Source organism: Emys orbicularis, chromosome 1, assembly GCF_028017835.1.
Source record: "Emys orbicularis isolate rEmyOrb1 chromosome 1, rEmyOrb1.hap1, whole genome shotgun sequence".
In the NCBI taxonomy this organism is placed as follows: Eukaryota; Metazoa; Chordata; order Testudines; family Emydidae; genus Emys; species Emys orbicularis.
Genome location: NC_088683.1, coordinates 154,673,599 through 154,700,038, shown reverse-complemented (window position 1 = coordinate 154,700,038; position 26,440 = coordinate 154,673,599). Strand labels below are relative to the sequence as shown.

At 46.7% G+C, this 26,440-nt stretch overlaps 2 protein-coding genes across 2 annotated transcripts in view; one reads left to right on the top strand and one right to left on the bottom strand.

Moving 5' to 3' along the window:
- The window catches only part of MAN1A2 (mannosidase alpha class 1A member 2), a 333,986-nt gene that overhangs the window by 135,494 nt on the left and 172,052 nt on the right, over positions 1–26,440 (bottom strand). The window contains exons 4-5 of the mRNA XM_065408870.1: positions 23,562–23,680; positions 8,298–8,378 (exon numbers count right to left, since the gene is read on the bottom strand). Of these exons, the coding sequence (XP_065264942.1) occupies positions 8,298–8,378; positions 23,562–23,680 (200 nt within the window). The remainder of the gene's footprint in view (positions 1–8,297; positions 8,379–23,561; positions 23,681–26,440) is intronic.
- Positions 3,370–5,184, top strand: LOC135895640 (signal peptide peptidase-like 2B). Its single transcript, XM_065423780.1, has one exon. It carries the CDS (start codon positions 3,370–3,372, stop codon positions 5,182–5,184), a length of 1,815 nt encoding a protein of 604 aa, XP_065279852.1.

The window sequence follows — 26,440 nt, the reverse complement described above, 5'->3', positions numbered from 1 at the left end:
GATAGAAATCACAGTGGTCACACTGAGCCTTTCCCTCATTACTTACTGGTTGCACAATCACAATTAAAGAGTCTAATAATGAATTACAGCACATCCTTAAATTACTTTTCTACAGTTCACGCATGTGACCAAAGGAAAATATTCCCCACTCCCAAAAGAATGATGCAACAAGCTGCTAGCTTCCAAATCGGAGGTGGAGACGAGTGGTTGCGATGTGGGGCAGTATCACCTTAACTCTGCAATTACCAGTTTTGGTACATTTGTGGAGGGGGAGGGGTTGTACACAGCCCTCAGAAGGAAAGCAATGGACAGGTGCTGGCCTTTAGACAAATTGCCTTGCTGAGGATATTACACAGTGTAAGGGAGTGGGATATGGGTCCCCACCTAGAGAGAGGTGACAGCTGACAATCTGAGACCTGATGTGGCACTCCTGGAGGGGGCCCCGGAGCAGGGTGTTACAGATGCTATTACCCCAAAACTGTGACAAATGGCCCCCGGTCATTCTGTCAGTTAACCCAGTGGGATATATACAACCTGCTGATTTTACTTGGCAAAAAGGGTGAGATCACAAAGACAAATCAGTGAGTCTATACAAATTTTAAAGGCTAAGCTACTGATGGGGCAGAGGTCCTTGTGCAAGGCTAAATTAATTTAGCATCTCATGAAGGGGGACACCTAGATCTCACTGAAATAACTACTACTGTATTATGTCTAGAGTAATATATGCACTCCCTGTCTGCGCAGGAAGGCTGTTGTCACTGCCACACATTTTGTGAACACTCACAACACTGATGCTAGCCCAAAAGACAATATACACAATGAATAGTACAGTTCTCTTATTACAAATCTGTTCAAGTTTATGCCAGTCTAGTGCCGTCAGGAGGCTCCTGAGCAGCCCCTCATTTGGGTAAAATCTGGGTGTCTGACCTAGTTCTGCAGAGAAACAATTAAAAGGAACCCATGTAACACCACTTTTTGGAACTTAAGGTTCTGCTAACCACCTCTCTTCTGCTCCTTCAATTTCCTGGTCACCCACCTACTTTTTATTTGTCCCCCACTTTCCCATGCCTGAGTCTCTCAAAATACTCTCTTGCCCTGCTTTCTTTCTCCCAATATGTCTCCTCCCTCTCATGCTCTCTATAACTCTCCCTCTTAGGTTTTATCACATGCAAAACAGGAGGAGCCAGAAGCAAACATCCTGGAAACAATGACAGATGGCAGCAATCTTTACTAAAGTTAAATGTGTACAAGTAGGGTGACCAGACAGCAAATGTGAAAAATCGGGACAGGGGGTGGGGGGTAATAGGAGCCTATATAAGAAAAAGACCCAAAAATCGGGACTGTCCCTATAAAATCAGGACATTTGGTCACCCTATTTACAAGGCAGTTGCTCCTGAAATTATGAAGTATTTTAAACAAAATCTGAAATCACAAGATTGGTGATAAAACCACAAGAACTAGCCACTCTGCCTCTACAACTACATGAGAAGAAGGCAGGGGCAGGGCTTCTTAGAATCATAGAATATCAGGGTTGGAAGGGACCTCAGGAGGTCATCTAGTCCAACCCCCTGCTCAAAGCAGGACCAATTCCCAACTAAATCATCCCAGCCAGGGCTTTGTCAAGCCGGGCCTTAAAAACCTCCAAGGAAGGAGACTCCACCACCTCCCTAGGTAACGCATTCCAGTGCTTCACCACCCTCCTAGTGAAATAGTGTTTCCTAATATCCAACCTAGACCTCCCCCACTGCAACTTGAGACCATTGCTCCTTGTTCTGTCATCTGCCACCATTGAGAACAGCCGAGTTCCATCCTCTTTGGAACCCCCCTTCAGGTAGTTGAAGGCTGCTATCAAATCCCCCCTCATTCTTCTCTTCTGGAGACTAAACAATCCCAGTTCCCTCAGCCTCTCCTCATAAGTCATGTGCTCCAGACCCCTAATCATTTTTGTTGCCCTCCGCTGGACTCTTTCCAATTTTTCCACATCCTTCTTGTAGTGTGGGGCCCAAAACTGGACACAGTACTCCAGATGAGGCCTCACCAATGTCGAATAAAGGGGAACGATCACGTCCCTCGATCTGCTGGCAATGCCCCTACTTATACAGCCCAAAATGCCGTTAGCCTTCTTGGCAACAAGAGCACACTGTTGACTCATATCCAGCTTCTCGTCCACTGTGACCCCTAGGTCCTTTTCTGCAGAACTGCTACCTAGCCATTCGGTCCCTAGTCTGTAGCTGTGCATGGGATTCTTCCGTCCTAAGTGCAGGACTCTGCACTTGTCCTTGTTGAACCTCATCAGGTTTCTTTTGGCCCAATCCTCTAATTTGTCTAGGTCCCTCTGTATCCGATCCCTACCCTCTAGTGTATCTACCACGCCTCCTAGTTTAGTGTCATCGGCAAACTTGCTGAGAGTGCAGTCCACACCATCCTCCAGATCATTAATAAAGATATTAAACAAAACCGGCCCCAGGACCGACCCTTGGGGCACTCCGTTTGAAACTGGCTGCCAACTAGACATGGAGCCATTGATCACTACCCGTTGAGCCCGATGATATAGCCAGCTTTCTATCCACCTTACAGTCCATTCATCCAGCCCATACGTCTTTAACTTGGCAGCAAGAATACTGTGGGAGACCATATTAAAAGCTTTGCTAAAGTCAAGGAATAACACATCCACTGCTTTCCCCTCATCCACAGAGCCAGTTATCTCATCATAGAAGGCAATTAGGTTAGTCAGGCACGACTTCCCCTTGGTGAATCCATGCTGACTGTTCCTGATCACTTTCCTCTCCTCTAAGTGTTTCATAATTGATTCCTTGAGGACCTGCTCCATGATTTTTCCAGGGACTGAGGTCAGGCTGACTGGCCTGTAGTTCCCCGGATCCTCCTTCTTCCCTTTTTTAAAGATGGGCACTACATTAGCCTTTTTCCAGTCATCCGGGACCTCCCCCGATCGCCATGAGTTTTCAAAAATAAAAACTCTTAGGCTGCTTGGGGAGAGGAAGGAGCTTGCTGTGTGATAGCAAAAGCCAGCACTTGTCTCCATGGGCAGATGGTAAGACTTGCAATATAACAGGCACAGCAGGACTTGTCTCCAGGGCGAGGTTACAGAGCTCGCAATGTAACAGACAGGGTGGGGTTTGTATCCATGGGGAAGGGGACAGGCTTGTCATATAACAGGATGGAGACTCTCCCAGACTGGGAGGAGGAGGGGTTTGCTATGTAACAGACAGAGGGCGGGGCTCATCTCCATGGGGCCACAGTTTATTATGTAACAGGTGGAGGAGTGGATGTCTCACCACAAGGAGAAAAGCTTTCTATGTGACAGGGAGTGTGGTGAGAGAAGGCAACCTGCAGAACCCAGAAAAGAAGATGACACTGCTGCTGTCCTGCCTCCTACTGCTTCTTATTCCACATGTGCTTGCTCAGCACTTTGGAGTCATCAGAGTCATTCCAGAGAAGGGAGGGGATTACTGCTTCCTCTTCCCTTCTCACTGGGTGCAATCACTGCAGGATAAGAGTGGCAAAACCAAATGGCTTCAGCCACATCAGGACCTAACTTACTCAACCTTGTGTTGTCTTCCTTCCTCCTTTGGCGAGGAGGATTGTGATGGTGGGGGACTCAGCACTAGAATCGCCTCAGTGAGGAAGGGTAACTGCAACTTCTTTGAGAACGGCAGACTCCAGAGAATAAATGGAACACAAGTGCTATTAATCCTTGGTGGAGATGCCCCAATATCCCTCACAGGAGGCAGTGGATTGGGCCACAACTGGGGTCACTGTGAGGAGAGCATTACTCCTGTAAATCTGCTCAGTGACATGGACATAATCTATTTATTCTTCAAACACTTGGGCAAGCTCTTGAGATACAATACGGGGATCATGTTCATCCTTGCCGTAGGCACAGTCACCACTGGAGGCTACTGGGCAGGAAACATAGAGAAGAAAAGGCAGCAATACATGAAGTGCAGATGCAAAAATGAAGAAGATTTTGATGATGTAACAATTGACCCTGATGTCCTCTTTATCTGTGCAAGTGTAGTAATGTCCTCCTTCATGCTGCTTGCTCTCTACTGCTTCTATGATAACTTGGTGAATATAATGATAGGATTTTTTAGCTTATATGCATCCATTGGACTTTACAGTTGTTTGTCTCCCTCTGTGAACAAACTCCCATTTGGAGAATACAAACTCCATTTACCGTATTTTCACAATGGTCCACAAGTTAGGACATTGTTCCTGGCAGGATTTTCTGTCTCCATCACTATCACATGGATGATCTTCAGAAATGAGGATCAGTGGGCCTGGGTCCTGCAAGACTTTTTAGGAATCTCTATCTGCCTTTATGTTCTAAAAACAATCCGCATGCCTACCTTGAAGAACTGCAGTTTGTTTCTAGCCGCTCTTTTGGTCTATGATGTGTTTTTCGTATTTATCACTCCTTTTCTAACCAAGTCTGGGGAAAGCATAATGGAAGTGGCAGCTCTCGGACCATCTGACTCTGTCAGCCGTGAAAAGATCCCTTTTTTGTTGAAGGTTCCAATATTATCCTCTGCATCAGCCTTTAATGACAGCCCCTTTACTATCCTTGGCCTTGGTGACATTGTAATTCCTGGTTTCCTGATAGCCTACTGCCACAGATTTGATGTTCAGGTGCACTCCTCCAAAGTCTATTTTGTAGCTTCTACCATAGCTTATAGCTATGGCCTCCTGGTGACCTTTGTAGTGTCAGCATTAATGCAAACAGGTCAGCCAGCTCTCCTCTACTTGGTGCCCTTTACGCTTACCACTAGCCTGGTTGTTGCTCTTCTGCGCAAAGAACTCACAATTTTTTGGACAGGCAGTGGTTTTACAGAGGACTTATCTTGTCCTTCCTCAGGGATCAGCTATCCAGATACCCCAAGAGATTCAAATACACAAGTGTGTCAACAAGAAAGGGAAGAAAAACGGATCAATTTCACATTCAATGAAGAACAGCTAGATAACTCCATTGTAGTGACAGAAGAATTGACTGATTTCAACATATACGTTGAACAGAACTCAGACTCCATGCTATGTAAAGAAGAACCAATCAATCAACATGATGGTGAGCATAAGGGAGAGATTCTCAAAGCAGAGAAGAATGAGTCAGACTCTATGATAGAGGAAAAAGCTCCACAAACATACCCAGAAAACCTCAACATGTAATTATGATGCTGGTTTTGCAATCACTGAAGAGTCTGCCTCGAAAATGGATCAAAAATGCAAGAACATTCAATCTCAGTGTAGTAATAAACCTATAACATGTAAATAATCTTTGTAAAATGCAGTGCTTTAACGTGTTCTGATATGTGCATGTGACAATTTTGACTAGACATCTGTACCGTTTTGTTGTTCTTATGCTAGAAAGGTACAAATATTTTTTTCAAGTCATTTTATTAATGTTATTTTAAAAAGAAAAGGATAACCACTTTTACATAACTAATTCTAGGTAATAATGATGTCAACATAAATGAACACACTGAAATAAAGTACTCGTACAATATAATTGATGTATAACAATTAAAACAGGAGTCAATTAATGAAATGATAAAAATACAACTATAAAGTAAAAACAAAAGAAAACTAGGCTACCCAGGATAATACAAAAGAGCTTAGGATACAGTGTGAAAGATTTTCTTCAAGGTCTAGAAGTTTTCATACTGCCATGAACGACCCAGTCCTTTGTTTTCCATGTAAGAGTTCACTATTCAAATCCCAGACTCATCTCTCCCCATCCAAATATTATCCCAATATAAAATATCTGAAGATCCATTTTAGTAAACTGGAAGTCCAAACTTTCAGGGAAGGTTCAGCTGAATATTTTATTTATATTTAGGCATTTCAATTATGACTATCACCATAGTAACTGTGCCTTACAAACATTAATGAAAATATGCTCAACCTGAGGTTATGGGCTTCATGAATAATTAAGAGATGAAGTTCTGTATCGTGTATTATGCAGGTCAGACTAAATGGTCATAATGGCCCTAAAATCTATGAATAATCCATATTAATTCCATTTTATAGGTGGGGAAAATGGAGGCCTTGAATAATTTCCCCAAGATCATACAGGGAATCTACTGCATAGCTGGGAAGAGAATACAGCTGTCCATACTCCCAGTTCTGTGCTTTAACCATAAAATCATCCATCCTCCCAGCACAAAGGGGATAGAGCAGAAAAGTGAATTTGGCCTGATGCACTGAAAAAACCCTCTCTCCTCAAGCTACAGATACTGCAGAACTCTGCATGTATCTCCCCCAAGAAAGCCTGGGAGGCATCCAGATGTGACAGATACCGCTACCTGAAAGATTATAGGTCATTGTTCACCAAACAAGTACTTCATAAAAATTTGTGACTAAACAAAGGATTATACAAGTCTGCACAATTTTAAGCCAAGGAACTAGCTGCTAAAACAAGACACTGTAAATCAAGTATGTTATTTTATTATTTTCCCATAGTACAACATTTGCATTTGTAACACCTAGGAGTAAATGTAGAACAACTCTGATTGGAAGAAGGGATGGTAACAGATATAATCGTAGTATAAAGTCTTTTAATTTCCACAGTACTCCATGATCAGGTTCCTCCACCACAAAAACAAGCACAGTTGATGCTAATTTTTCCTCCTGTGAGCAATTATCAGCATAGTCTCTAAAAACTGAAATACACCATGGAGACTACCATCCCATGTCTACACTCAGAAAACCAAGCTTGTATGAAAGTGTGTTAGCTAACATCTTTTAAGTAACATACTGTGTTAAACAACTTAGCACTCAGTGTAGACAGGAACAAGCTATGTTTAGAAATGTGGGTTGACCCATATGCTGGGTTAAACACAACCAGCTAACACCTCTTTAAATACAACAATTGTCCTTGTTCAAACTAAGAGAAAAATCTTGTTAGTTAAAGCGTGTTAGAAAACATGTTAGTTAATACATTTTCTAACATGGCACATTTTCCTACTGTAGACTAGGACTTAGAGGTAGTTAAACTGCCATAACCAATACTTTGTTTCATGATTAAACAAACACCTCTATTCTCCATGGGTGTCAGTGCAGCATCTTTCACCAGCACTAAATTTATTGTTTTAAAAACAAAGAACCAGAATGAGCATGCTCGGGGTTCTGCTGATCGCCATATTTGGGGTCGGGAAGGAATTTTCCTCCAGGGTAGATTGGCAGAGGCCCTGGAGGTTTTTTGCCTTCCTCCGCAGCATGGGGCAGGGGTCGCTTGTTGGAGGATGCTCTGCAACTTGAAGTCTTTAAATCATGATTTGGGGACTTCAACAGCTGAGTGAAGGTAGAGAATTATTCCAGGAGTGGGTGGGTCAGCTTTTGTGGCCTGCATCATGCGGGAGGTCAGACTAGATGATCATAATGGTCCCTTCTGACCTTAAAGTCTATGAGTCTATGAGATTCAGCATATAATCCCCCAAACAGTCAGCAGACAGCAATAATTTTCAGCCACTGCTGACAGAGGCAAGTTTTATACCTGTGAGTTAGAGGTAAAAAGCTGAATCAATTCTGAGAATACTGTCCCATATATCCAACCTATATTTCAAGATACCATGCAGGCTATATAAAGGTGAGGTGATGGCCTTCCAATCCAAAACTGGATATAGTAGAAGTTTTTCCCAGCAATCCCCATGCAGGAGGGGACAGAGAGAAGTCTAAATGTTGCCCGGATATAGAACAGGCATAATTCACAATGACTTCCGTGGGAACTGTATTTGTGAGATGAGTTTGATCCAGTGTGCCTCAATCTTAGCCTATTGTTGTAGCAGGGTTATGGCTCCCTACACAAAAGATACCTGAGAAAACTGTCAAGGGTTTCTGCATTCAGGACCTGTGTCCATTGGGGAACAGGTGGCAGCAGAGAAAAATTCTCTTTTGAGAGAGGTGGAACATCTTGAAACAAGGTATTTGTAAGCACTAGAGTCTAATGATTAGATAACTAGGGTTGAGGTGACTACTTGTGTAAGAAGGTTCAACTCTGTTGACAATGAAGTTGAAAAAACCTTGATAAAAAGAGCAAACTGGAGAAGGCACAGGCTGCTTCAAAGTCCTGGTAAAGGGTCCTCAGTTAGCCTAGAGATACTGTACAGTAATCAGCTTTAGATGAAGATTCCATGATCCCTGTAGAGTTGGGTAACACAGCCCATCCTACTTATTATATTAGCTCAAAAAAATACTGTGAAGCCAACAACTTCAAACCTTCCAACTGTGCAGCTTTCATTTGATAGACTACTAATTTCCACACTTCCTTATGGTTTCCTTACCTCCTGTCCTGAAAGGTAATATGCTGCTAGAAGACCACCAATGAAGCGAATATTGACTTCAAAAACGGACACCTCTGAATTCTGGGAAGAGAGGAAAAAGGAAATGTTTAAAAAGCTTCTCTATACAACAATCAAGGTATCAGAAGAAACTGTTATCATTAGGGTAGGCATAGATACAAATCCAAATGCACACAAGGACTTGTAGTTTGCCAATATTTGGATTCACAAGGACAACCCACTGGCAAATCTTCATGACAACAACCACCACAGCCTGTTTGCAACTCCCTCCTCTTAGCCAGAATCCCTCTGCCATATTCCTTCAAAAGTGCCAGCATCCACAACTACAGCCCACCCACACTGTCCTATGTGCCTCCCCCCACTCTTTTCCCTTGAGCCTCCATAATTCATTTTCAGTATCTGTAGGATAATGATAACTACAAATAGGTACTTGACACCCCCCTAAAAATGGAATTGTCCCATCTCACTTCAGGGTTCCAAATACAATGTATAATTTTTAGACCTAAATTATGGGAGAAAATCCTTGCCATTCATCCATTCACCCTTTTTTCTGTGAGAAAGCTGCACAGAAACATATGACCAACTGGGAATTCTGGGACAATGTTAGCTGATTACAAAAATCTTATCACTTCAGTATTAATGAAATTCTCATAATGTACCACAATATTAAAATATATACCTAATGCATATTATATTTAAGCTTAAAAAAATCCACAATGAAAATATATTTGTCCCAGAAGTTAAGACTTTTCTTAAGGTAATTAAGCCAAAGGTCCGGAATGTAGGCCATGCTCATTCTTGCTGTCCTAAATCATGAAATATCTCATTCTCCCTGCCTCCTATTGTTATTTTATGGGAACCTGCACAGAAGTAGGCAAAGGAGAACCCACACCTCACTGAACTCCCCCAGGCAAGAAAAACACTGAAGAAAAAAAAAAAACCTGACATGGTAAAAGGTGTCAAAAGACAGCCAGATAAGCTCAGGATTGGAGGGTAGAAGGAAAATGGCCAAATCTGTAGATTTATGTAGCATAAAAAGACATTTGTGACATCGTCACAAAACTGGACACAGTACTCCAGATGAGGCCTCACCAATGTCAAATAGAGAGGAATGATCACGTCCCTCAATCTGCTGGCAATGCCCCTACTTATACAGCCCAAAATGCCATTAGCCTTCTTGGCAACAAGGGCACACTGTTGCCTCATATCCAGCTTCTCGTCCACTGTAACCCCTAGATCCTTTTCTGCAGAACTGCTGCTTAGCCAGTCGGTCCCCAGCCTGTAGCAGTGCATGGGATTCCTCCTTCCTAAGTGCAGGACTCTGCACTTGTCCTTGTTGAACCTCATCAGATTTCTTTTGGCGCAATCCTCCAATTTGTCTAGGTCCCTCTTTATTCTCTCCCTACCATCCAGCGTATCTACCACTCCTCCCAGTTTAGTGTAATCTGCAAACTTGCTGAGAGTGCAATCCACGCCATCCTCCAGATCATTAATGAAGATATTAAACAAAACCGGCCCCAGGACTAACCCTTGGGGCACTCCGCTTGATATCGGCTGCCAACTAGATATGGAGCCATTGATCACTACCTGTTGAGGCTGACGATCTAGCCACCTTTCTATCCACCTTATAGTCCATTCATCCAACCTATATTTCTTTAACTGGCCGGCAAGAATACTGTGGGAGACCATATCAAAAGCTTTGCTAAAGTCAAGGAATGATCACGTCCCTCGATCTGCTGGCAATGCCCCTACTTATACAGCCCAAAATGCCGTTAGCCTTCTTGACAACAAGGCACACTGTCGACTCATATCCAGCTTCTCGTCCACTGTAACCCCTCGGTCCTTTTCTGCAGAATTGCTGCCTAGCCATTCGGTTCCTAGTCTGTGTGTGTGCAGCTATTCAGGGCCTGCTGCTACGTATCTGCTGTTGGACTGTTTATCATGTTCTTCGGTTCAGACTGTTAATGACCTAACCAGTTCATGGTTATTACATGTTTTGTTTGACAATCTACCTGTGTCATCAGCAAGTTTGCAGATGACACTAAGCTAGGGGGAGAGGTAGATACACTGTAGGGTAGGGATAGGGTCCAGCATGACCTAGACAAATTGGAGGATTGGACCAAAAGAAATCTGATGGGGTTCAACAAGGACAAGTGCAGAGTCCTGCACTTAGGACGGAAGAATCCTATGCACTGCTACAGGCTGGGGACCGACTGGCTAAGCAGCAGTTCTGCAGAAAAGGACCTGGGGATTACAGTGGACGAGAAGCTGGATATGAGTCAGCAGTGTGCTCTCGTTGCCAAGAAGGCCAACGGCATATTGGACTGTATTAGTAGGAGCATTGCTAGCAGATCGAGGGAAGTGATTATTCCCCTCTATTCGGCACTGGTGAGGCCACACCTGGAGTATTGCGTCCAGTTTTGGTACCCTCCCCCCCACTACAGAAGGGATGTGGACAAATTGGAGAGAGTCCAGCGGAGGGCAACAAAAATGATTAGGGGGCTGGGGCATATGACTTACGAGGAGAGGCTGAGGAAACTGGGGATATTTAGTCTGCAAAAGAGAAGAGTGAGGGGGGATTTGATAGCAGCCTTCAACTACCTGAGGGGGGGTTCCGAAGAGGATGGAGCTAGGCTGTTCTCAGTGGTGGTAGATGTCAGAACAAGGAGCAATGGTCTCAAGTTGCAGTGGGGAGGTCTAGGTTGGATATTAGGAAACACTATTTCACTAGGAGGGTGGTGAAGCACTGAAATGGGTTACCCAGGGAGGTGGTGGAATCTCCATCCTTAGAGGTTTTTAAGGCCTGGCTTGACAAAGCCTTGGCTGGGATGATTTAGTTGGTGTTGGTCCTGCTTTGAGCAGGGGATTGGACTACATGACCTCCTGAGGTCTCTTCCAACCCTAATATTCTACGATTCTATGTGTGTCTTGCTTTGGTGGTTTGTTTGTTTTCTGAACTGCTATTCTGGGGTGCATCAGGGCGTAACATTATAGTGATGAATGCTTCTATTCTGCAACCCATGCTGCCTGGAGCACATCCTTCAGCTGTTGACTAGTGATACTTTATTTGGACTTTTTGAAACGACGTGCAGATTCTGCAATTCTTCGATGCTGCTAGGTTACATTTGCTGCAGAACTGCTTAGGCCATGATGGCATTGATATTTATAATGGACTCCTGGAACCCAAGTCTTCCTTTGATGCAACTGTGCAGTGCCTCAACGAGTATTTTGGCACCAGAGATTCTGTTCTGTTAAGGAGGGAAATATTTTTTAAGCTTGCCAGCAACCCAACAAAATCATATTAGAGTTTGCATGTCATCTGAGGAGGATAGCCCAGGAATGTGAATTTGGGGACATTATAATGATCATGCTCAGGGATATTTATGTGACTGGCATAGCCAATGACCACCTGGGTGACCGGTTCCTGGCTGAAGATTCTAGATTGCTAACTTTTGTTGCCACGGTTGCTAAGAGTGAGGCATTTGAGAAGGCTTGGGCTGAGAGAGGTGCTACATCTCAAACTGCTGCTACTTTTGTGTCTATGCTTAAACTGTCAGTTTCTCCTCCTTACATCACCCAGTCGTACAACTACTTAGGCCTGGTCTACACTACGACTTTAATTCGGATTTAGCTGCTTTAATTCGAATTAACGCTTGACCCGTCCACACAACGAAGCCATTTAATTCGAATTAAAGAGCCCTTTAATTCGATTTCTGTACTCCTCCTCGACGAGAGGAGTAGCGTCAAAATCGGTATTGTTAATCCGAATTAAGGTTAGTGTGGCCGCAATTCGATGTTATTGGCCTCCAGGAGCTATCCCACAGTGCACCATTGTGACCTCTCTGGACAACAATCTGAACTCGCATGCACTGGCCAGGTGGACAGGAAAAGCCCCGGGAACATTTGAATTTCATTTCCTGTTTGCACAGCGTGGAGAGCACAGGTGACCACAGAGAGCTCATCAGCACAGGTAACCATGCAGGCTGATAATCGAAAAAGAGCACCAGCATGGACCGTACAGGAGGTACTGGATTTGATCGCTATATGGGGAGAGGATTCAGTGCTAGCAGAACTGCGTTCGAAAAGACGAAATGCCAAAACTTTTGAAAAAATTTCCAAGGGCATGATGGAGAGAGGCCACAATAGGGACTCAGATCAGTGCCGCGTGAAAGTCAAGGAGCTCAGACAAGCCTATCAAAAAGCAAAGGAGGCAAACGGTCGCTCCGGGTCAGAGCCGCAGACATGCCGCTTCTACGCCGAGCTAAATGCATTTCTAGGGGGGGCCGCCACCACTACCCCACCTCTGACTGTGGATTCCGAGATGGGGATAATCTCATCAGGTACACCTGATGATTCCGTGGAAGGGGAAGAGGAGGAGGAGGAGGACGAGCTGGCAGAGAGCACCCAGCTCTCCGTTCTCCCCAACAGCCAGGATCTGTTTCTCACCCTGACTGAAGTACCCTCCCAAGCCTCCCAAGCCAGTACCCAAGACCATGACCCCATGGAAGGGACCTCAGGTGAGTTTACCTTTTAAAATATAAAACATGGTTTAAAAGCAAGCATTTTTAATGATTAATTTGCCCTGAGCACTTGGGATACATTCGCAGCCAGTACAGCTACTGGAAAAGTCTGTTAACATGTCTGGGGATGGAGCGGAAATCCTCCAGGGATATCTCCATGAAGCTCTCCTGGAGGTACTCCAAAAGCCTTGCCACAAGGTTTCTGGGCAGTGCAGCCTTATTCCGTCCTCCATGGTAGGACACTTGACCACGCCATGCTAGTAGCAAGTAATCTGGTATCATTGCATGACAAAGCCTGGCAGCGTATGGTCCCGGTGTTTGCTGGCATTCAAGCAACATCCGTTCTTTATCTTGCTGTGTAATCCTCAGGAGAGTGATATCGCTTAGGGTAACCTGGTTGAAATAAGGGAATTTAATTAAGGGGACAGAGGTGGCCGTTCCTACTGGGCTGTTTGCCTGTGGCTGAAAAGAAATCCTTCCCTGCATTTAGCCAAGTGCAAAGGGGGGGGGAGGATTGGCCCAGAGCTTTTCGCGTTTTGCTAGCAGGGATCTTCCCTGATACCAGCCATGCGGTCGGGGGAGGGATAAAGCACTCATCCCAGAGAATTCATGGCGGGTTGGGGGGGGGGTGTTAGTTTGGTTCCTGCAGGGATCTTCCCTGATACCAGCCACGCGGTGGGGGGGAGGGATAAAGCACTCATCCCAGAGAATTCATGGCGGGTTGGGGGGGGGTGTGTGTTAGTTTGGTTCCTGCAGGGATCTTCCCTGATACCAGCCACGCGGTGGGGGGAGGGATAAAGCACTCATCCCAGAGAATTCATGGCGGGTTGGGGGGGTGGTGTTAGTTTGGTTCCTGCAGGGATCTTCCCTGATACCAGCCACGTGGTGGGGGGAGGGATAAAGCACTCATCCCAGAGAATTCATGGCGGGTTGGGGGGGGGGTGTTAGTTTAGTTCCTGCAGGGATCTTCCCTGATATCAGCCACGCGGTGGGGGGAGGGATAAAGCACTCATCCCAGACAATTGGATGGTGGGGGGGTGTTAGCTTGTTTTCTGCTGCTGAAGGTTAACAGGAAAACTGCAGCACAACGGGCTTTGCTTGGTATGTGGGAAAGCAGGGCGCAGAAGCCTAAAGACAGTGGCTTACCATGGCAGCATGCAAGCTGAATTCTGTTGCCCGGACCTGCGTCTGTGATCTCTAGCAGCAAAGCCACAGGCACTCAATATTAAGAGGCAAAATGCGACCTTGCACAGAAATCACATGTGCTATGTAATGTGAATAGTATTTGTCACCGTGAAAGAGTATAAGCATTGTTCTGAAAAATGTATCTTTTAAAAAAATTCTCTCCTTTTTTCACTCCCTCCAGCAGCTGCAAATGTTTCAAGCCTCCCTCCTCCTTCCCGAAGGCTATCCCAGATAAGGCGTCGTAAAAAGAAGACGCGAGACGAGATGTTTGCAGAAATCATGCAATCCACCAGGAGTGAAAGAGCTCATCTGAATGAGTGGAAGGAGACGGTTTGCAAGTATAGGAAAGAAGCCAGTGAACGTGAGGACAGGAGGGACCAACGTGAGGACAGGAGGGACCAACGTGAGGACAGAAGGGACCAACGTGAGGAGAGGAGAGACGCTCGAGATGAGAGGTGGCGTCAGGAAGATAAGATGAGGCAGGATGCAACGCTGGGGCTGCTGCGTGAGCAAACAGACATGCTCCGGCGTCTGGTGGAGCTTCAGGAACGGCTGCTGGAGAACAGAGTGCCGCTACAGCCCCTGTATAACCCCCCTACCTCCTCACCATGTTCCATAGCCTCCTCACCCAGACGTGTAAGAACACGGGGGGGGGGGAGGCTCCGTACACCCTCCCATTCCACCCCAGTGGACAGCCCAAGCAAAAGGCTGACATTTTTTAAACCTTTTTTTAGTGGGCTTTTCCTTCCCGCTGATCCTCCTCCCAAACCCCACTCAGGTTCTCTCCCTCTTTTTATAATCAATTAATAAAGAATAAATGATTTTTAAACAATAGTGACTTTATTTCCTTTGAAAGCAAGCTGGGGGAAGGGGGAGGGTGGGTTCCTTACAGAGAATGAGTCAATAAAGGGGGCGGGTTTTCATGAAGGATAAACAAACAGAAATTTCACACTGTAGCCTGGCCAGTCATGAAACTGGTTTTCAAAGCTTCCCTAATGCGCAGCGCTTCCTGGTGTGCTCTTCTAATCGCCCTGGTGTCTGGCTGCGCGTAATCAGCAGCCAGGCGATTTGCCTCAGCCTCCCACCCTGCCATAAAGGTCTCCCCCTTGCTCTCACAGAGATTGTGAAGCACACAGCAAGCAGTAATAACAATGGGGATATTGGTTTGGCTGAGGTCTGAGCGAGTCAGTAAGGATCGCCAGCGACCTTTTAAACGGCCAAATGCACATTCTACCACCATTCTGCACTTGCTCAGCCTGTAGTTGAACAACTCCTGACTCCTGTCCAGGCTGCCTGTGTATGGCTTCATGAGCCATGGCATTAAGGGGTAGGCTGGGTCCCCAAGAATAACAATTGGCATTTCAACATCCCCAACGGTTATTTTCTGGTCCGGAAAGTAAGTCCCTTGCTGCAGCCGTTTAAACAGATTGGTGTTCCTGAAGACGCGAGCGTCATGAACCCTTCCCGGCCAGCCCACATGGATGTTGGTGAAACGTCCCTTGTGATCCACCAGTGAAAAGTACCATTGAAAAGTACCCCTTGCGGTTTATGTACTGGGTACCCTGGTGCTCCGGTGCCAAGATAGGAATATGGGTTCCATCTATCGCCCCACCACAGTTAGGGAATCCCATTGCAGCAAAGCCATCCACTATGACCTGCACATTTCCCAGAGTCACTACCTTTCGTAGCAGCACCTCCGTGATTGCTTTGGCTACTTGCATCACAGCAGCCCCCACAGTAGATTTGCCCACTCCAAATTGATTCCCGACTGACCGGTAGCTGTCTGGCGTTGCAAGCTTCCACAGGGCTATCGCCACTCGCTTCTCAACTGTGAGGGCTGCTCTCATCTTGGTATTCTGGCGCTTCAGGGCAGGGGAAAGCAAGTCACAAAGTTCCATGAAAGTGCCCTTACGCATGCGAAAGTTTCTCAGCCACTGGGAATCATCCCACACCTGCAACACTATGCGGTCCCACCAGTCTGTGCTTGTTTCCCGGGCCCAGAATCGGCGTTCCAAGCCTATAACCTGGCCCATTAACATCATAATCTCCAAAGCACCGGGGCCCGCGGTCTGAGAGAATTCACGGTCCATGTCCATGTCCTCATCACGCTTGTCGCTGCGCTGCAGTCGCCGCCTCCTCCTCCTCGCCTCTTTTTTCTGGTCCTGGGTAAGCATAAACTCCACGAGAACGCGCGAGGTGTTTACAATGTTCATGACTGCGTTCTGGAGCTGAGCGGGATCCATGCTTGCTGCGGTATGGAGTCTGCAGAGTTCACTCAGGAAAAAAGGCGCGAAATGGTTGTCTGCCGTTGCTTTCAGGGAGGGAGGGGGAGGCTGTACCCAGAACCACCTGCGACAATGTTTTTTGCCCCATCATGCACTGGGGTCTCAACCCAGAATTCCAAGGGAGGTGGAGACTGCGGGAACTATGGGATAGCTATGGGAAAGCTACCCACAATGCAACGCTCTGGAAATCGATGCTACTACGGTAGCTTGGACGCACACCACCGAATTAATGGTGCCTAGTGTGGCCGAATACATTCGAATTTATAAAATCGGTTTCCTAAATTCGAATTATATAAATTTGGATTAATCCCGTAGTGTAGACATACCCTTACAGTTGCTCCATGGCCCCAGCAGTGAAAGTTGCCAGTTTGTTTCTTGAGTGGTAGTGTGGCAGAGCAGGGGTGAAACCCCTTGAATGCCCTGCTAAAATGCTGACTAAGCCCAGCTTTCGGGCAGAGAGGCCAGGGGCAGAGGCTCAAAGCAGCCAGCAGGGAGCCCAGCTGCGGGCCCTAACAAGGGCTGGCTCACTGCAATAGACTGAGCTAAGCAGCGACAGCTGGGCTGAAGGCTGGGAGGGCTATAAAAGCCCTGAACAAAACTCAGTGAGGAGGCTAGCCTGGGATGGAACAGGAGGCTACAGCTCTGTCTCCTCACCACAGGAAGGGAGCCTCAAGGGCCAAGAGACCCTGGAACGGGTTAGAAAGGGGATAACTGTTGGGGGATAAAGGGGACTACACGGTGGCACTGTAAAATAAAGCACAAGGGTGAAACACCAGAAGAAGGCGTGAGAACTCTTATTTTACCAGCCTGGGCACAGGGCGAGAAGGCAGAAACCTGTGCGGACACTGTGACAGGTAGTATGGGTCACTTGGCCAATTTCCCTGCCTGGCCAGTTAGAACTGCTATGTGCTGGGCTTGTGGGAAGGAAGGACACTTTAATTTAGCATGCTGGACACACTGGTTCATGAAGATAGGAGTCCTGAAGTGCATACGGTGAACGTGGAGCTTTTACCAGGGTCCCTGATGTTTCCTTTAGCATAAACTTCTCATGTGGCAAAGCCCTGGAGCTCGTATCCCATACAGTAGAAATTAACCTTACACTAATGAAGTGCATGATTGATATGGGTGCGAAGTTAACATTCTCTCCTCTGGGTTAGTTCACAATCTGGACATTTGACTGACTACAGACAGTGGTTATAAAAGCTTGGAATTGTTATGCCTTGCAGACAGTGGGTAAAGCTGTATGCTCTGTGCTCTACAAAGCTATAATAAAGTTGACTGCAAGTTTTATATTGTTAAAGGTACAGCTGCAAATGCTGTTCCATTATTGTCCTACAATCTGTGCTGACAGCTTGGTATTATGCAACTTATACAAGACATCTCAGGTGAGCTTATGTGGACTGGAATAGAAGGGGATACCCAAAGTATTGTCCAGAGACAGCAGGATTTATTTAACAGTGATGGCTTTCTGTCCACAAGAAGTGCATACTCTCTGCAGTTGGATTTGAACACCAAGTCCTTCGCATGACCTGCATGTCATGTACCTCCAGAGCAAAATCTGAGCAGAACTGCACATGAAAGATAATTATATCATTCAGGAGGTGGAAGGGCCTATGGATTGGAGCTCACCCCAGTGAATATACACATGAAGAACAGTGATATTTAACTGTGCACAGATTATAGGGCACTTAATAAATGTGAGCAGTTTCAATTACAAACCTTCAAAGAGATAACTTGCCCAATAAGTGGATCCTGGATTTTTTCTGTGTTGGACTACTGATCTGGTTATTGGCAAACATCTTTGGCTGAAATTTTGCAGCTGTCATTGACTTTCAGCCGCCATTTGGGAGGTTCTGCTATCAACAACTCCCTTTTTCCTTAGTCTCTGCTCCTGAAGTATTTCAGAGAGTGGTCTCTCAGCTTCTGGATAACATCCAGGGTGCATGTTGCTATTTGGATGACATTCTTGTCTTTGCTAAGACTAGGGCCAACCCTGGGGGGTGCGGGGCCTGGGACAACCCCCCCCCCCACCCTGGCCCAGGCCCTGGCCCCACTCCACCCCTTCTCCCAAGCCTCTGCCCCGCCTCTTCCCGCCCCCTCCCCACACCCATTCCACCCCTTCCCCCAAGCCCCCTCCCTGCCTCTTTCTGGCTTCTGCCCCCTCCGCCAGGAGCTGGTGGGGCAGAGCAGAGTGGAGCGGGGCGGGCTGGGGCCAGGTCGCTCACTGCTGCCAGCGCCAGGCCCCCCGCTAATCCCCCAGGCTGCCCTGGACCCCATGTCCTGAAGCACGGGACCCCCCAAAGCGTGGGGCCTGGTGCGGTTGTCCTGGTCCATCCTATGGACAGGATGGCTCTGGCTAAGACTCTTCCTGAGCAGTGTTATTCTGAATCAGGTGCTAACCTGACTCCAACAGGATGGTATAAAGTTGAATGTGGCCAAGTGCCATTTTGCAAAAGCTGCTGTAGTTTGCAGGGCATTCTCTGTGGGCTGATGATGTGAAACAAATGCCTGAAGGACTACAAACTGTTGCTTCACTACCATTATCCACTGATTGTAGCAGTTTATGTTCATTCCTTGGCCTAGTTCAATATATAGGATGCCGTGTTCCACCCCATTTTAGTACCTTTGCCACACCGCTGTGGGATTTAACCATGGGCCAGGGCCAGTTGGTTCAGACTAAAGAAACAAAGCCCTTTGTTGGATCCAATCCCATGCTTATTTTAATATATGGAAGTCGGCAGTAATTCAAACTGATATAATGCAATTGGGGTCTGGATGCAGTTCTGCTCCAGGAGGGATGGCTGGTTCCATTTGTGTCCTGTACTCTGACACTGATGGAAGGAAAATATTCCCAGATTGAGCTAGAGTTCTTGGGAATAGTTTTTGCTATTGTACACTTCAAGGTCTACTTAGTGGGAAAATATTTCACCTTAGAAACTGATCATTTGCCTATTTACTTGCTGAGTGCGAAGCTGCAGTAGTGGATTATTCAATTGCACCAATATGACTTTGATTTGGTACATAGCAAAGGAAGATGTAATTTATTTGCTGATACTTTTGAGAAATTCTGCTGGGTTAGCACCCTTGCATGCAAAAAAGGCAAAGTACACCATATGCTTTTTACTGAAAGATATGCCAATTGACTTAGGGGGGACTTAAAGATGCTGAACTGTGCAAGGTGATATGAGCTGTACAAGCAGATTGGATGGACCCAGTCTTTAAGAAAACTTTTTATCTACATTCTATAACATTTGTTCAGCACTCACAGGAAACACGTGTGCTACTTAACGTATCTTATGCAGAGGAGCCTAGTTGATCGTTCCAGGATCGTTGTGACAAAAAGTCCTAGATGTGGCTCATGAAGGACATTTGGGATTTACAAAGATGAAAAAACTTCTGCATAGTCATGGTTGGTGGCCAAGCTTATGCACGGACATTGAACATCATTTGAAGGCATGCTCTGCCAGCAAAGTGCATACGTCTGTTCCTCCGGATCCTTTGAAACCGGTAGTCATAGACAGATCATAGCAGAGAATTGCAGTGGCTACTACTGGCCCCTTGATTTCACTGCATGATTACATCCCATTGACTGTTTCAGACTATTATTCATGTTATCCCTTTGCATTCATAACTTCACAAGGCACCTCAGAGGAGCTCATTTCTTGCCTAATTACTTTATTTGCTATGCTTGGCTTACCAGAGAGTCTCGTTTCAGATAACAGGATGTCTTACATACTGTCACAGGGTAGGCACACCCCATCACAGGGTGTCAGGTCACGTAGGGTTAGATGGAAGGGTGGAGGTGATTCTGCAGCCAGTCAGGTCCTGAGGCTGAAAGCATAGTTAACCTTTTGGGGGCTGGTGTAGGGTAGGCACACCCCGTCACACACCCTACCTCTCAAGACAGGACCCGGCGGGGGGTCCATCCCCGTTGCCCCCCTCCCCCCTCCCAGCCCGGGAGAAAAAGTCTGCATTAGTGTGGGCCCTATCTGGGCAGTGTAACACGCTGAACTCGTAGAGTTGGAGGCTGAGGTACCATCTCATAATCCATGAGTTCAAATCCTTCATGGTGTTGATCCATTGTAGGAGTGCATGGTCTATAATAAGATGAAAGGGGCTCCCCAATATGTAATACTATTGCCCATTTTACTGTTAGGGCATCCTTTTAGATGGTGGAGTACTTGATTTCTCGGGGAAATAGCTTCCGGCTTAGGTACAGCACCAGGCGTTCCTCCCCCTCTTGTTCCTGCCCGTAAGAATGGCCATACTGGGTTAGACTAAAGGTCCATCTAGCCCAGTATCCTGTCTTCTGACAGTGGCCAATGCGAGGTTCTTCAGAGGGAATGAACAGAACAGGCAATCATCAAGTGATCCATTCCATGTGGCCCATTCCAAGCTTCTGGCAAACCGAGGCTATGGATACCATTCCTGCCCATCCTGGCTAATAGCCATTAATGGAGCTATCCTCCATGAATTTATCTAGTTCTTTTTTGAACCCTGTTATAGACTTGGCCTTCATAACATCCTCTGGCAAGGAGTTCCACAGGTTGACTGTGCATTGTGTGAAAAACAATGGCTCCTAGCCTCACTTCTGAGCCGTCTGTTTGTAAAATAAAGGGTTTTGAGAAGTCTGGGAGGAACAGGATGGGTTTGTGGGTGAGTCGATCTTTCAAGGTCCGGAAGGCTCTTGCACAATCCTCCAACCACCGGACATTCCATGGCCAGAAGTTCTTTGTGAGGTAGAAGAGGGGGGCGGCTATCGTGGCAAAGTCTGGCATGAACCCTCTGTAGTTTCCAGCCAAACGCAGGAACTTCCTTACCTTTCTTTTCATTGTAGGGGTGGGGTAGTCCTTCAGGGGCTGTACCTTGTCCACCAGGGGGTGGAGTTGGCCCGCCCCCACCGTGTATCCCAAGTAGGTCACTTCTTTCCACCCAAGGGGACACTTGGTGGGGTTAGCTGTGAGTCCTGCTTCCTTCAGGGCCTGTAGGACCATGGTGAGATGTAGGTGTTCCTCCCGACTTGTGCTGTAGACCACAATATCGTCAATATAAGCTGCCGCATACTGCCAGTGTGGCTGCAACAGTTGGTCCATCAATCACTGGAATGTAGCCACGGCCCCATGTAACCCAAAGGGCATGGTGATGAAATGATATAGACCGAGTAGTGTAGGGAAGGCTGTCTTCTCCAAGGAAGTCAGGGTCAGGGGTATTTGCCAGTACCCATTGGTCAAATCTAGTGTTGATAGAAACTTAGCACTACCCAGCTGTTCCAGCAGTTCATCCACCCATGGCATCGGGTAGGCATCAAAGCGGGAAATGGCATTGATCCCCCTAAAATCTATACAGACCCTCATAGTCCCATCGGGCTTTGGGACCAGGAGTATGGGGCTTCTCCATTCACTCTGGGATTCTTCCACTACTCCCAAGGCTAGCATCACCTCGAGTTCTTTTTGGACCACTTCCCACATTTTCTGGGGAAGTGGGCAATGTTGGTTGCGGACTTTTTGTCCAGGAATGGTGTCTATGTGGTGGCTGGTAATACTTGTCCATCCTGGACAAGAAGATAAAACAGAGGTGGCCAGTACTGAGACAGCCTCTGGGTAGCAGGTCACGTAATCAACTACCACTAGAATATACTGACACACCCTGTGAGCCGTAGTCCCGTAGCCGGGGTTTGTAGCAACTCCCTGCAGGGAGCTCACAGCCTCCGTCCTTCCCCGTCAGCAGCCTCCGCAGACTGAGCTGGGCTGCTACCTTTTATATCCTGCCTCCAGGCTGAGCATGCCCAGCAGGGTCAGAGGGGCGGGGCTTCCTCAGCCTTCAAAGCATAGTTAACCCTTTTGGTGCTGGTGTGGTACCCAGTCATGTGTACCAAAAGAGTTTGAAGGCTTTCTGATGAGAATTGGTACATTTCATTATAAATCTGCTGTGTATGCCGAGGAAATGGGATAGTGGAAAGATTGCATGAGACTCTGAAGTAACATGTAGCTTACATATTAGAGGAACACTGAGATACACCCTTGCATTAAGTCCTGCTTTACATGATAGTCAGAGTATGCCTCATGAAAGTACTGGAGTAAACCCGTTCTATCAGCTCTTCAGCCAACCTAGTAGGATCAAATTGTTTATAATGACAGAAGAGGATCATCCCACTCCTTCGCTGTCCTTGAAAACAACTGATGTGATTAGGAAATACACGAGTTTCAACAAGCATATCCATAAGAGACTCTAGGCACTCTATCCTGGACAGGCAGTGTATGTTAGATGGGGATCTGGAAGCATTTTGAACGCTTGTGGCATGATCTTCCGGGCTACAAGCTAAGGAGCATGCCAAATGCATTTCCCACAGGGAGAATGCACTGTTCACCAGCAAGATATACTGCTTACTGAAAGAGGAACAGACAGGGAAGAGGATGCTCTTTCTGTGTATGATGGTGTCATGTGGCCAGCTGGGGAAGTTGTAGCACAGCAAGAGCACCCACATAGTGAGCTGAATCAGAGGTACAGCCTACAGCCCCAAGGTCACTTGATGCCTCCAACTAGGCATTGCTGAACTTTTGGGGAGAAGGGAAGGAAAGTGTGTGTGTGTGTGTGTGTGTGTACCATTGGATGTGTGCTGCTATTCAGGACCCATTGATACATATCTGCTGTTCAGACTGTTATGTTTTGTTCAAACATAACTAGTTCATGTTTATTACATGTGTGTCTTGTTTTGTCATTGTTGTTTTGTGTTTTTGGATTGTTATTCTGGGATGCATCAGATTATATACTTTAAAAACTTGTAATAAACAATTAGACTGAAATATTGTAAGTAGTTCATGCACCGCAATTTTAAAAGTAAAACCCCTTCTCCTTCCACAACTGAATACTCTGGTGCTGTTGTAACATGCTTATAATTTGATCTGTATTGGGGATAACTTTGTATTTACTTCTTCTGCAGAGGTTTTAATATCTCTCATGGAACATTTAAGTATTATCCATCTTTTGACAATCACTAACTTTTAAACACATTAAATAGAAAGACATCCTTGGTTAGGGAGCCAGAGATATTCACTTTTCAAAACAAAAAAAATTAAAAGGAAGTCCTTTGAAGTTTAGCCATAAACCTGAATTTCAGGTCTTTCTAATAAATGTTTTTTGTATCCTCAACCATAGTTCCAGCTTAACAACTTTTCCCTCCCTTGGGAACACTACAGTATGTTTTCTCAAAACACCTTTAAAAGAACCAGTGAAATGCAAGGAGATGTTCTACTCACCACACTAAAATCAAGGTTTTTGTCAATCCAGTCTTGTCCTTCTCTGAATTCATCATGAAGCCCCATGATATAGAGAGTATCCAAAGCATCTACTATGGTAGCACCCATTTGTGAATTTCCTACAAGCAAAAAATAAGATTTCTATTAGAAGTGATTATTTTACTGGAAAAAAATGTCACAGACAAAAATAAACAGTCAAAGTAGTCTTAGGCTTGGTCTACACTAGGCGTTTATGTCGAATTTAGCGCCGTTACATCGAATTAACCCTGCACCCGTCCACACCACAAAGCTATTTAGTTCGACATAGAGGTCTCTTAAATTCGACTTCTGTACTCCTCCCCAACGAGGGGAGTAGCGCTAAATTCGAAATGGCCATATCGAATTAGGCTAGGTGTGGATGGAAATCGACGCTAATAGCTCCGGGAGCTATCCCACAGTGCACCACTCTGTTGACGCTCTGGACAGCAGTCCGAGCTCGATGCTCTGGCCAGCCACACAGGAAAAGCCCCGGGAAAATTTGAATTCCTTTTCCTGTCTGGGCAGTTTGAATCTCATTTCCTGTTTGGACATCGTGGCGAGCTCAGCAGCACTGGCAACGATGCAGAGCTCTCCAGCAGAGATGGCCGTGCAATCCCAGAATAGAAAGAGGGCCCCAGCATGGACTGATGGGGAAGTCTTGGATCTCATCGCTGTGTGGGGCGATGAGTCCGTGCTTTCCGAGCTGCGCTCCAAAAGACGGAATGCAAAGATCTACGAGAAGATCTCTAAAGCCATGGCAGAGAGAGGATACAGCCGGGATGCAACGCAGTGCCGCGTGAAAATCAAGGAGCTGAGACAAGGCTACCAGAAGACCAAAGAGGCAAACGGACGCTCCGGATCCCAGCCCCAGACATCCCGTTTCTACGAGGCACTGCATTCCATCCTAGGTGCGGCCGCCACCACTACCCCACCACTGACCGTGGACTCTGAGGATGGGATATTGTCCACGGCCGGTTCCTTGGACATGTTAGCGGATGGGGAAGATGAGGAAGGAGATGAAGAGGACGAGGCAGTCGACAGCGCTTACAACGCTGATTTCCCCGACAGCCAGGATCTCTTCATCACCCTTACAGAGATCCCCTACCAACCGTCCCCAGCCGTTAACCCGGACACAGAATCAGGGGAAGGATCAGTCAGTAAGTGTTTTAAACATCTAAACATTTATTTTTAACAGAACTGGAATATTAACAATAACAACAATGGGTTTTTCATGATTAGTTTGCCCTTGGCGCTTAACGTTTCAGTCCTGGGCAGTGCAACTATTGAAAAAAAATCTAACAATGTCCGGTTTTGCATGATTGTTCTGCCCAAGCCGCTCTACTGTTTAGTCCCTGCCAGTGCAGCTACAGTAAAATGCGGTCTATATGTCCGGGGATAGAGCTGAAATCCTCAATGGACATCTCCACAAAGCTCTCCTGGAGGTAATTGGAAAGCCTTTGCATCAGGTTCCTGGGGAGAGCGGCCTTATTGGGTCCTCCGTGGTAGGAAACGTTTCCGCGCCAGGAGACAATCAAGTACTCTGGGATCATTGCCCTGCAGAGCATGGCGGCATTCGGCCATGGTCTTTGCAGGCTTTCCCGAAGCATTCTTTCTTTATCACTGTCTGAGATCCTCATCAGGGAGATGTCGCTCATGGTGACCTGCTTTCAATTAGGTAGGGGAATGTTAGTATTGGGACTGCTTGCCCGTTCCTTTACAGAACTGTAACCGCCGGTTTACAGCCACGCGGTGGAGGCGGGAGAGGGGCAGCATACAGGGATCTTTCCCTGGGACAGCCGCGAGGGGGTGGGACAGTGGCAGAGTTCATGCTTGCCGGATTGCTGGCAGCAGAGACTGGCATTGCTTTCAATGTGAAAGGAGGCCAGTGCTACTATTAAAGTTTTAAGCAGCCACAAGTCTACGGCTTACCATGTCGGCCTGCTACACAAATTCCAGTGTCCTGCCCCGCTTCTCAGATCGGCAGTGCAAGACCCCAGGCACTGAATGCGAAGGCCGAAAATTCGACCTTGTCCTGAGTGCGCATGTGATAGGTGCAGTGCATGGTCTTGTTCACAGAGAAAGACTATGTTCTTTGTTCACCCAAAAATTTATCTTTCTGAGGAATTCACTCCCTTTTTCCCATTCCCACAGCCACATCTGCGACTGTCTCCCAACCCAGCCTGGCATCACACTCCCAGAGGCTAGCGCAGATTAGGCGGAGGAAGAAGAGGACACGGGAAGACATGTTCTCGGAACTCATGGGCTGCTCCCGAGCCCAGGCAGCACAGCAGACCCAGTGGAGGGAGAACTTGTCCCAAATGCACCGTTCACACATGGAACGGGAGGAGAGGTGGCGGCAGGAAGACCAGCAGGCGACTCAAACGCTGCTTGGACTAATGAGGGAGCAAACGGACACGCTCCGGCGCCTTGTGGATGTTCTGCAGGAACGGAGGCAGGAGGACAGAGCCCCGCTGCAGTCTATCTCTAACCGCCCTCCCCCGCCACCAAGTCCCATACCCCCCTCACCCAAAGTCCAAAGAAGGAGGGGCGGCAGAGTCCGTGAAAACTCTCACTCCACCCCTGCAGACTGCTCTACTACTAGAAGGCTCTCATTCCCCAAAATTTGACAAGTCCTTTCCTTCCCGCCTCACACAAGCCCCCGTCCAAGTTTCAACCCCCCGTTTCATGTGTAGTTGCTAATAAAATATACGTTTCTGTTAATTACTGTTTCCATCATGTTCTTTTGGAGGAGAGTCTGTCTGAAGGGGGGCAAAGGGGTTGGTAATTGGACAGGACAGTCACCTTTAGCAGGGTACAGAGGCGGGGGCAGGTCCAGCAGCAGGGCACATACACAGTGCAGT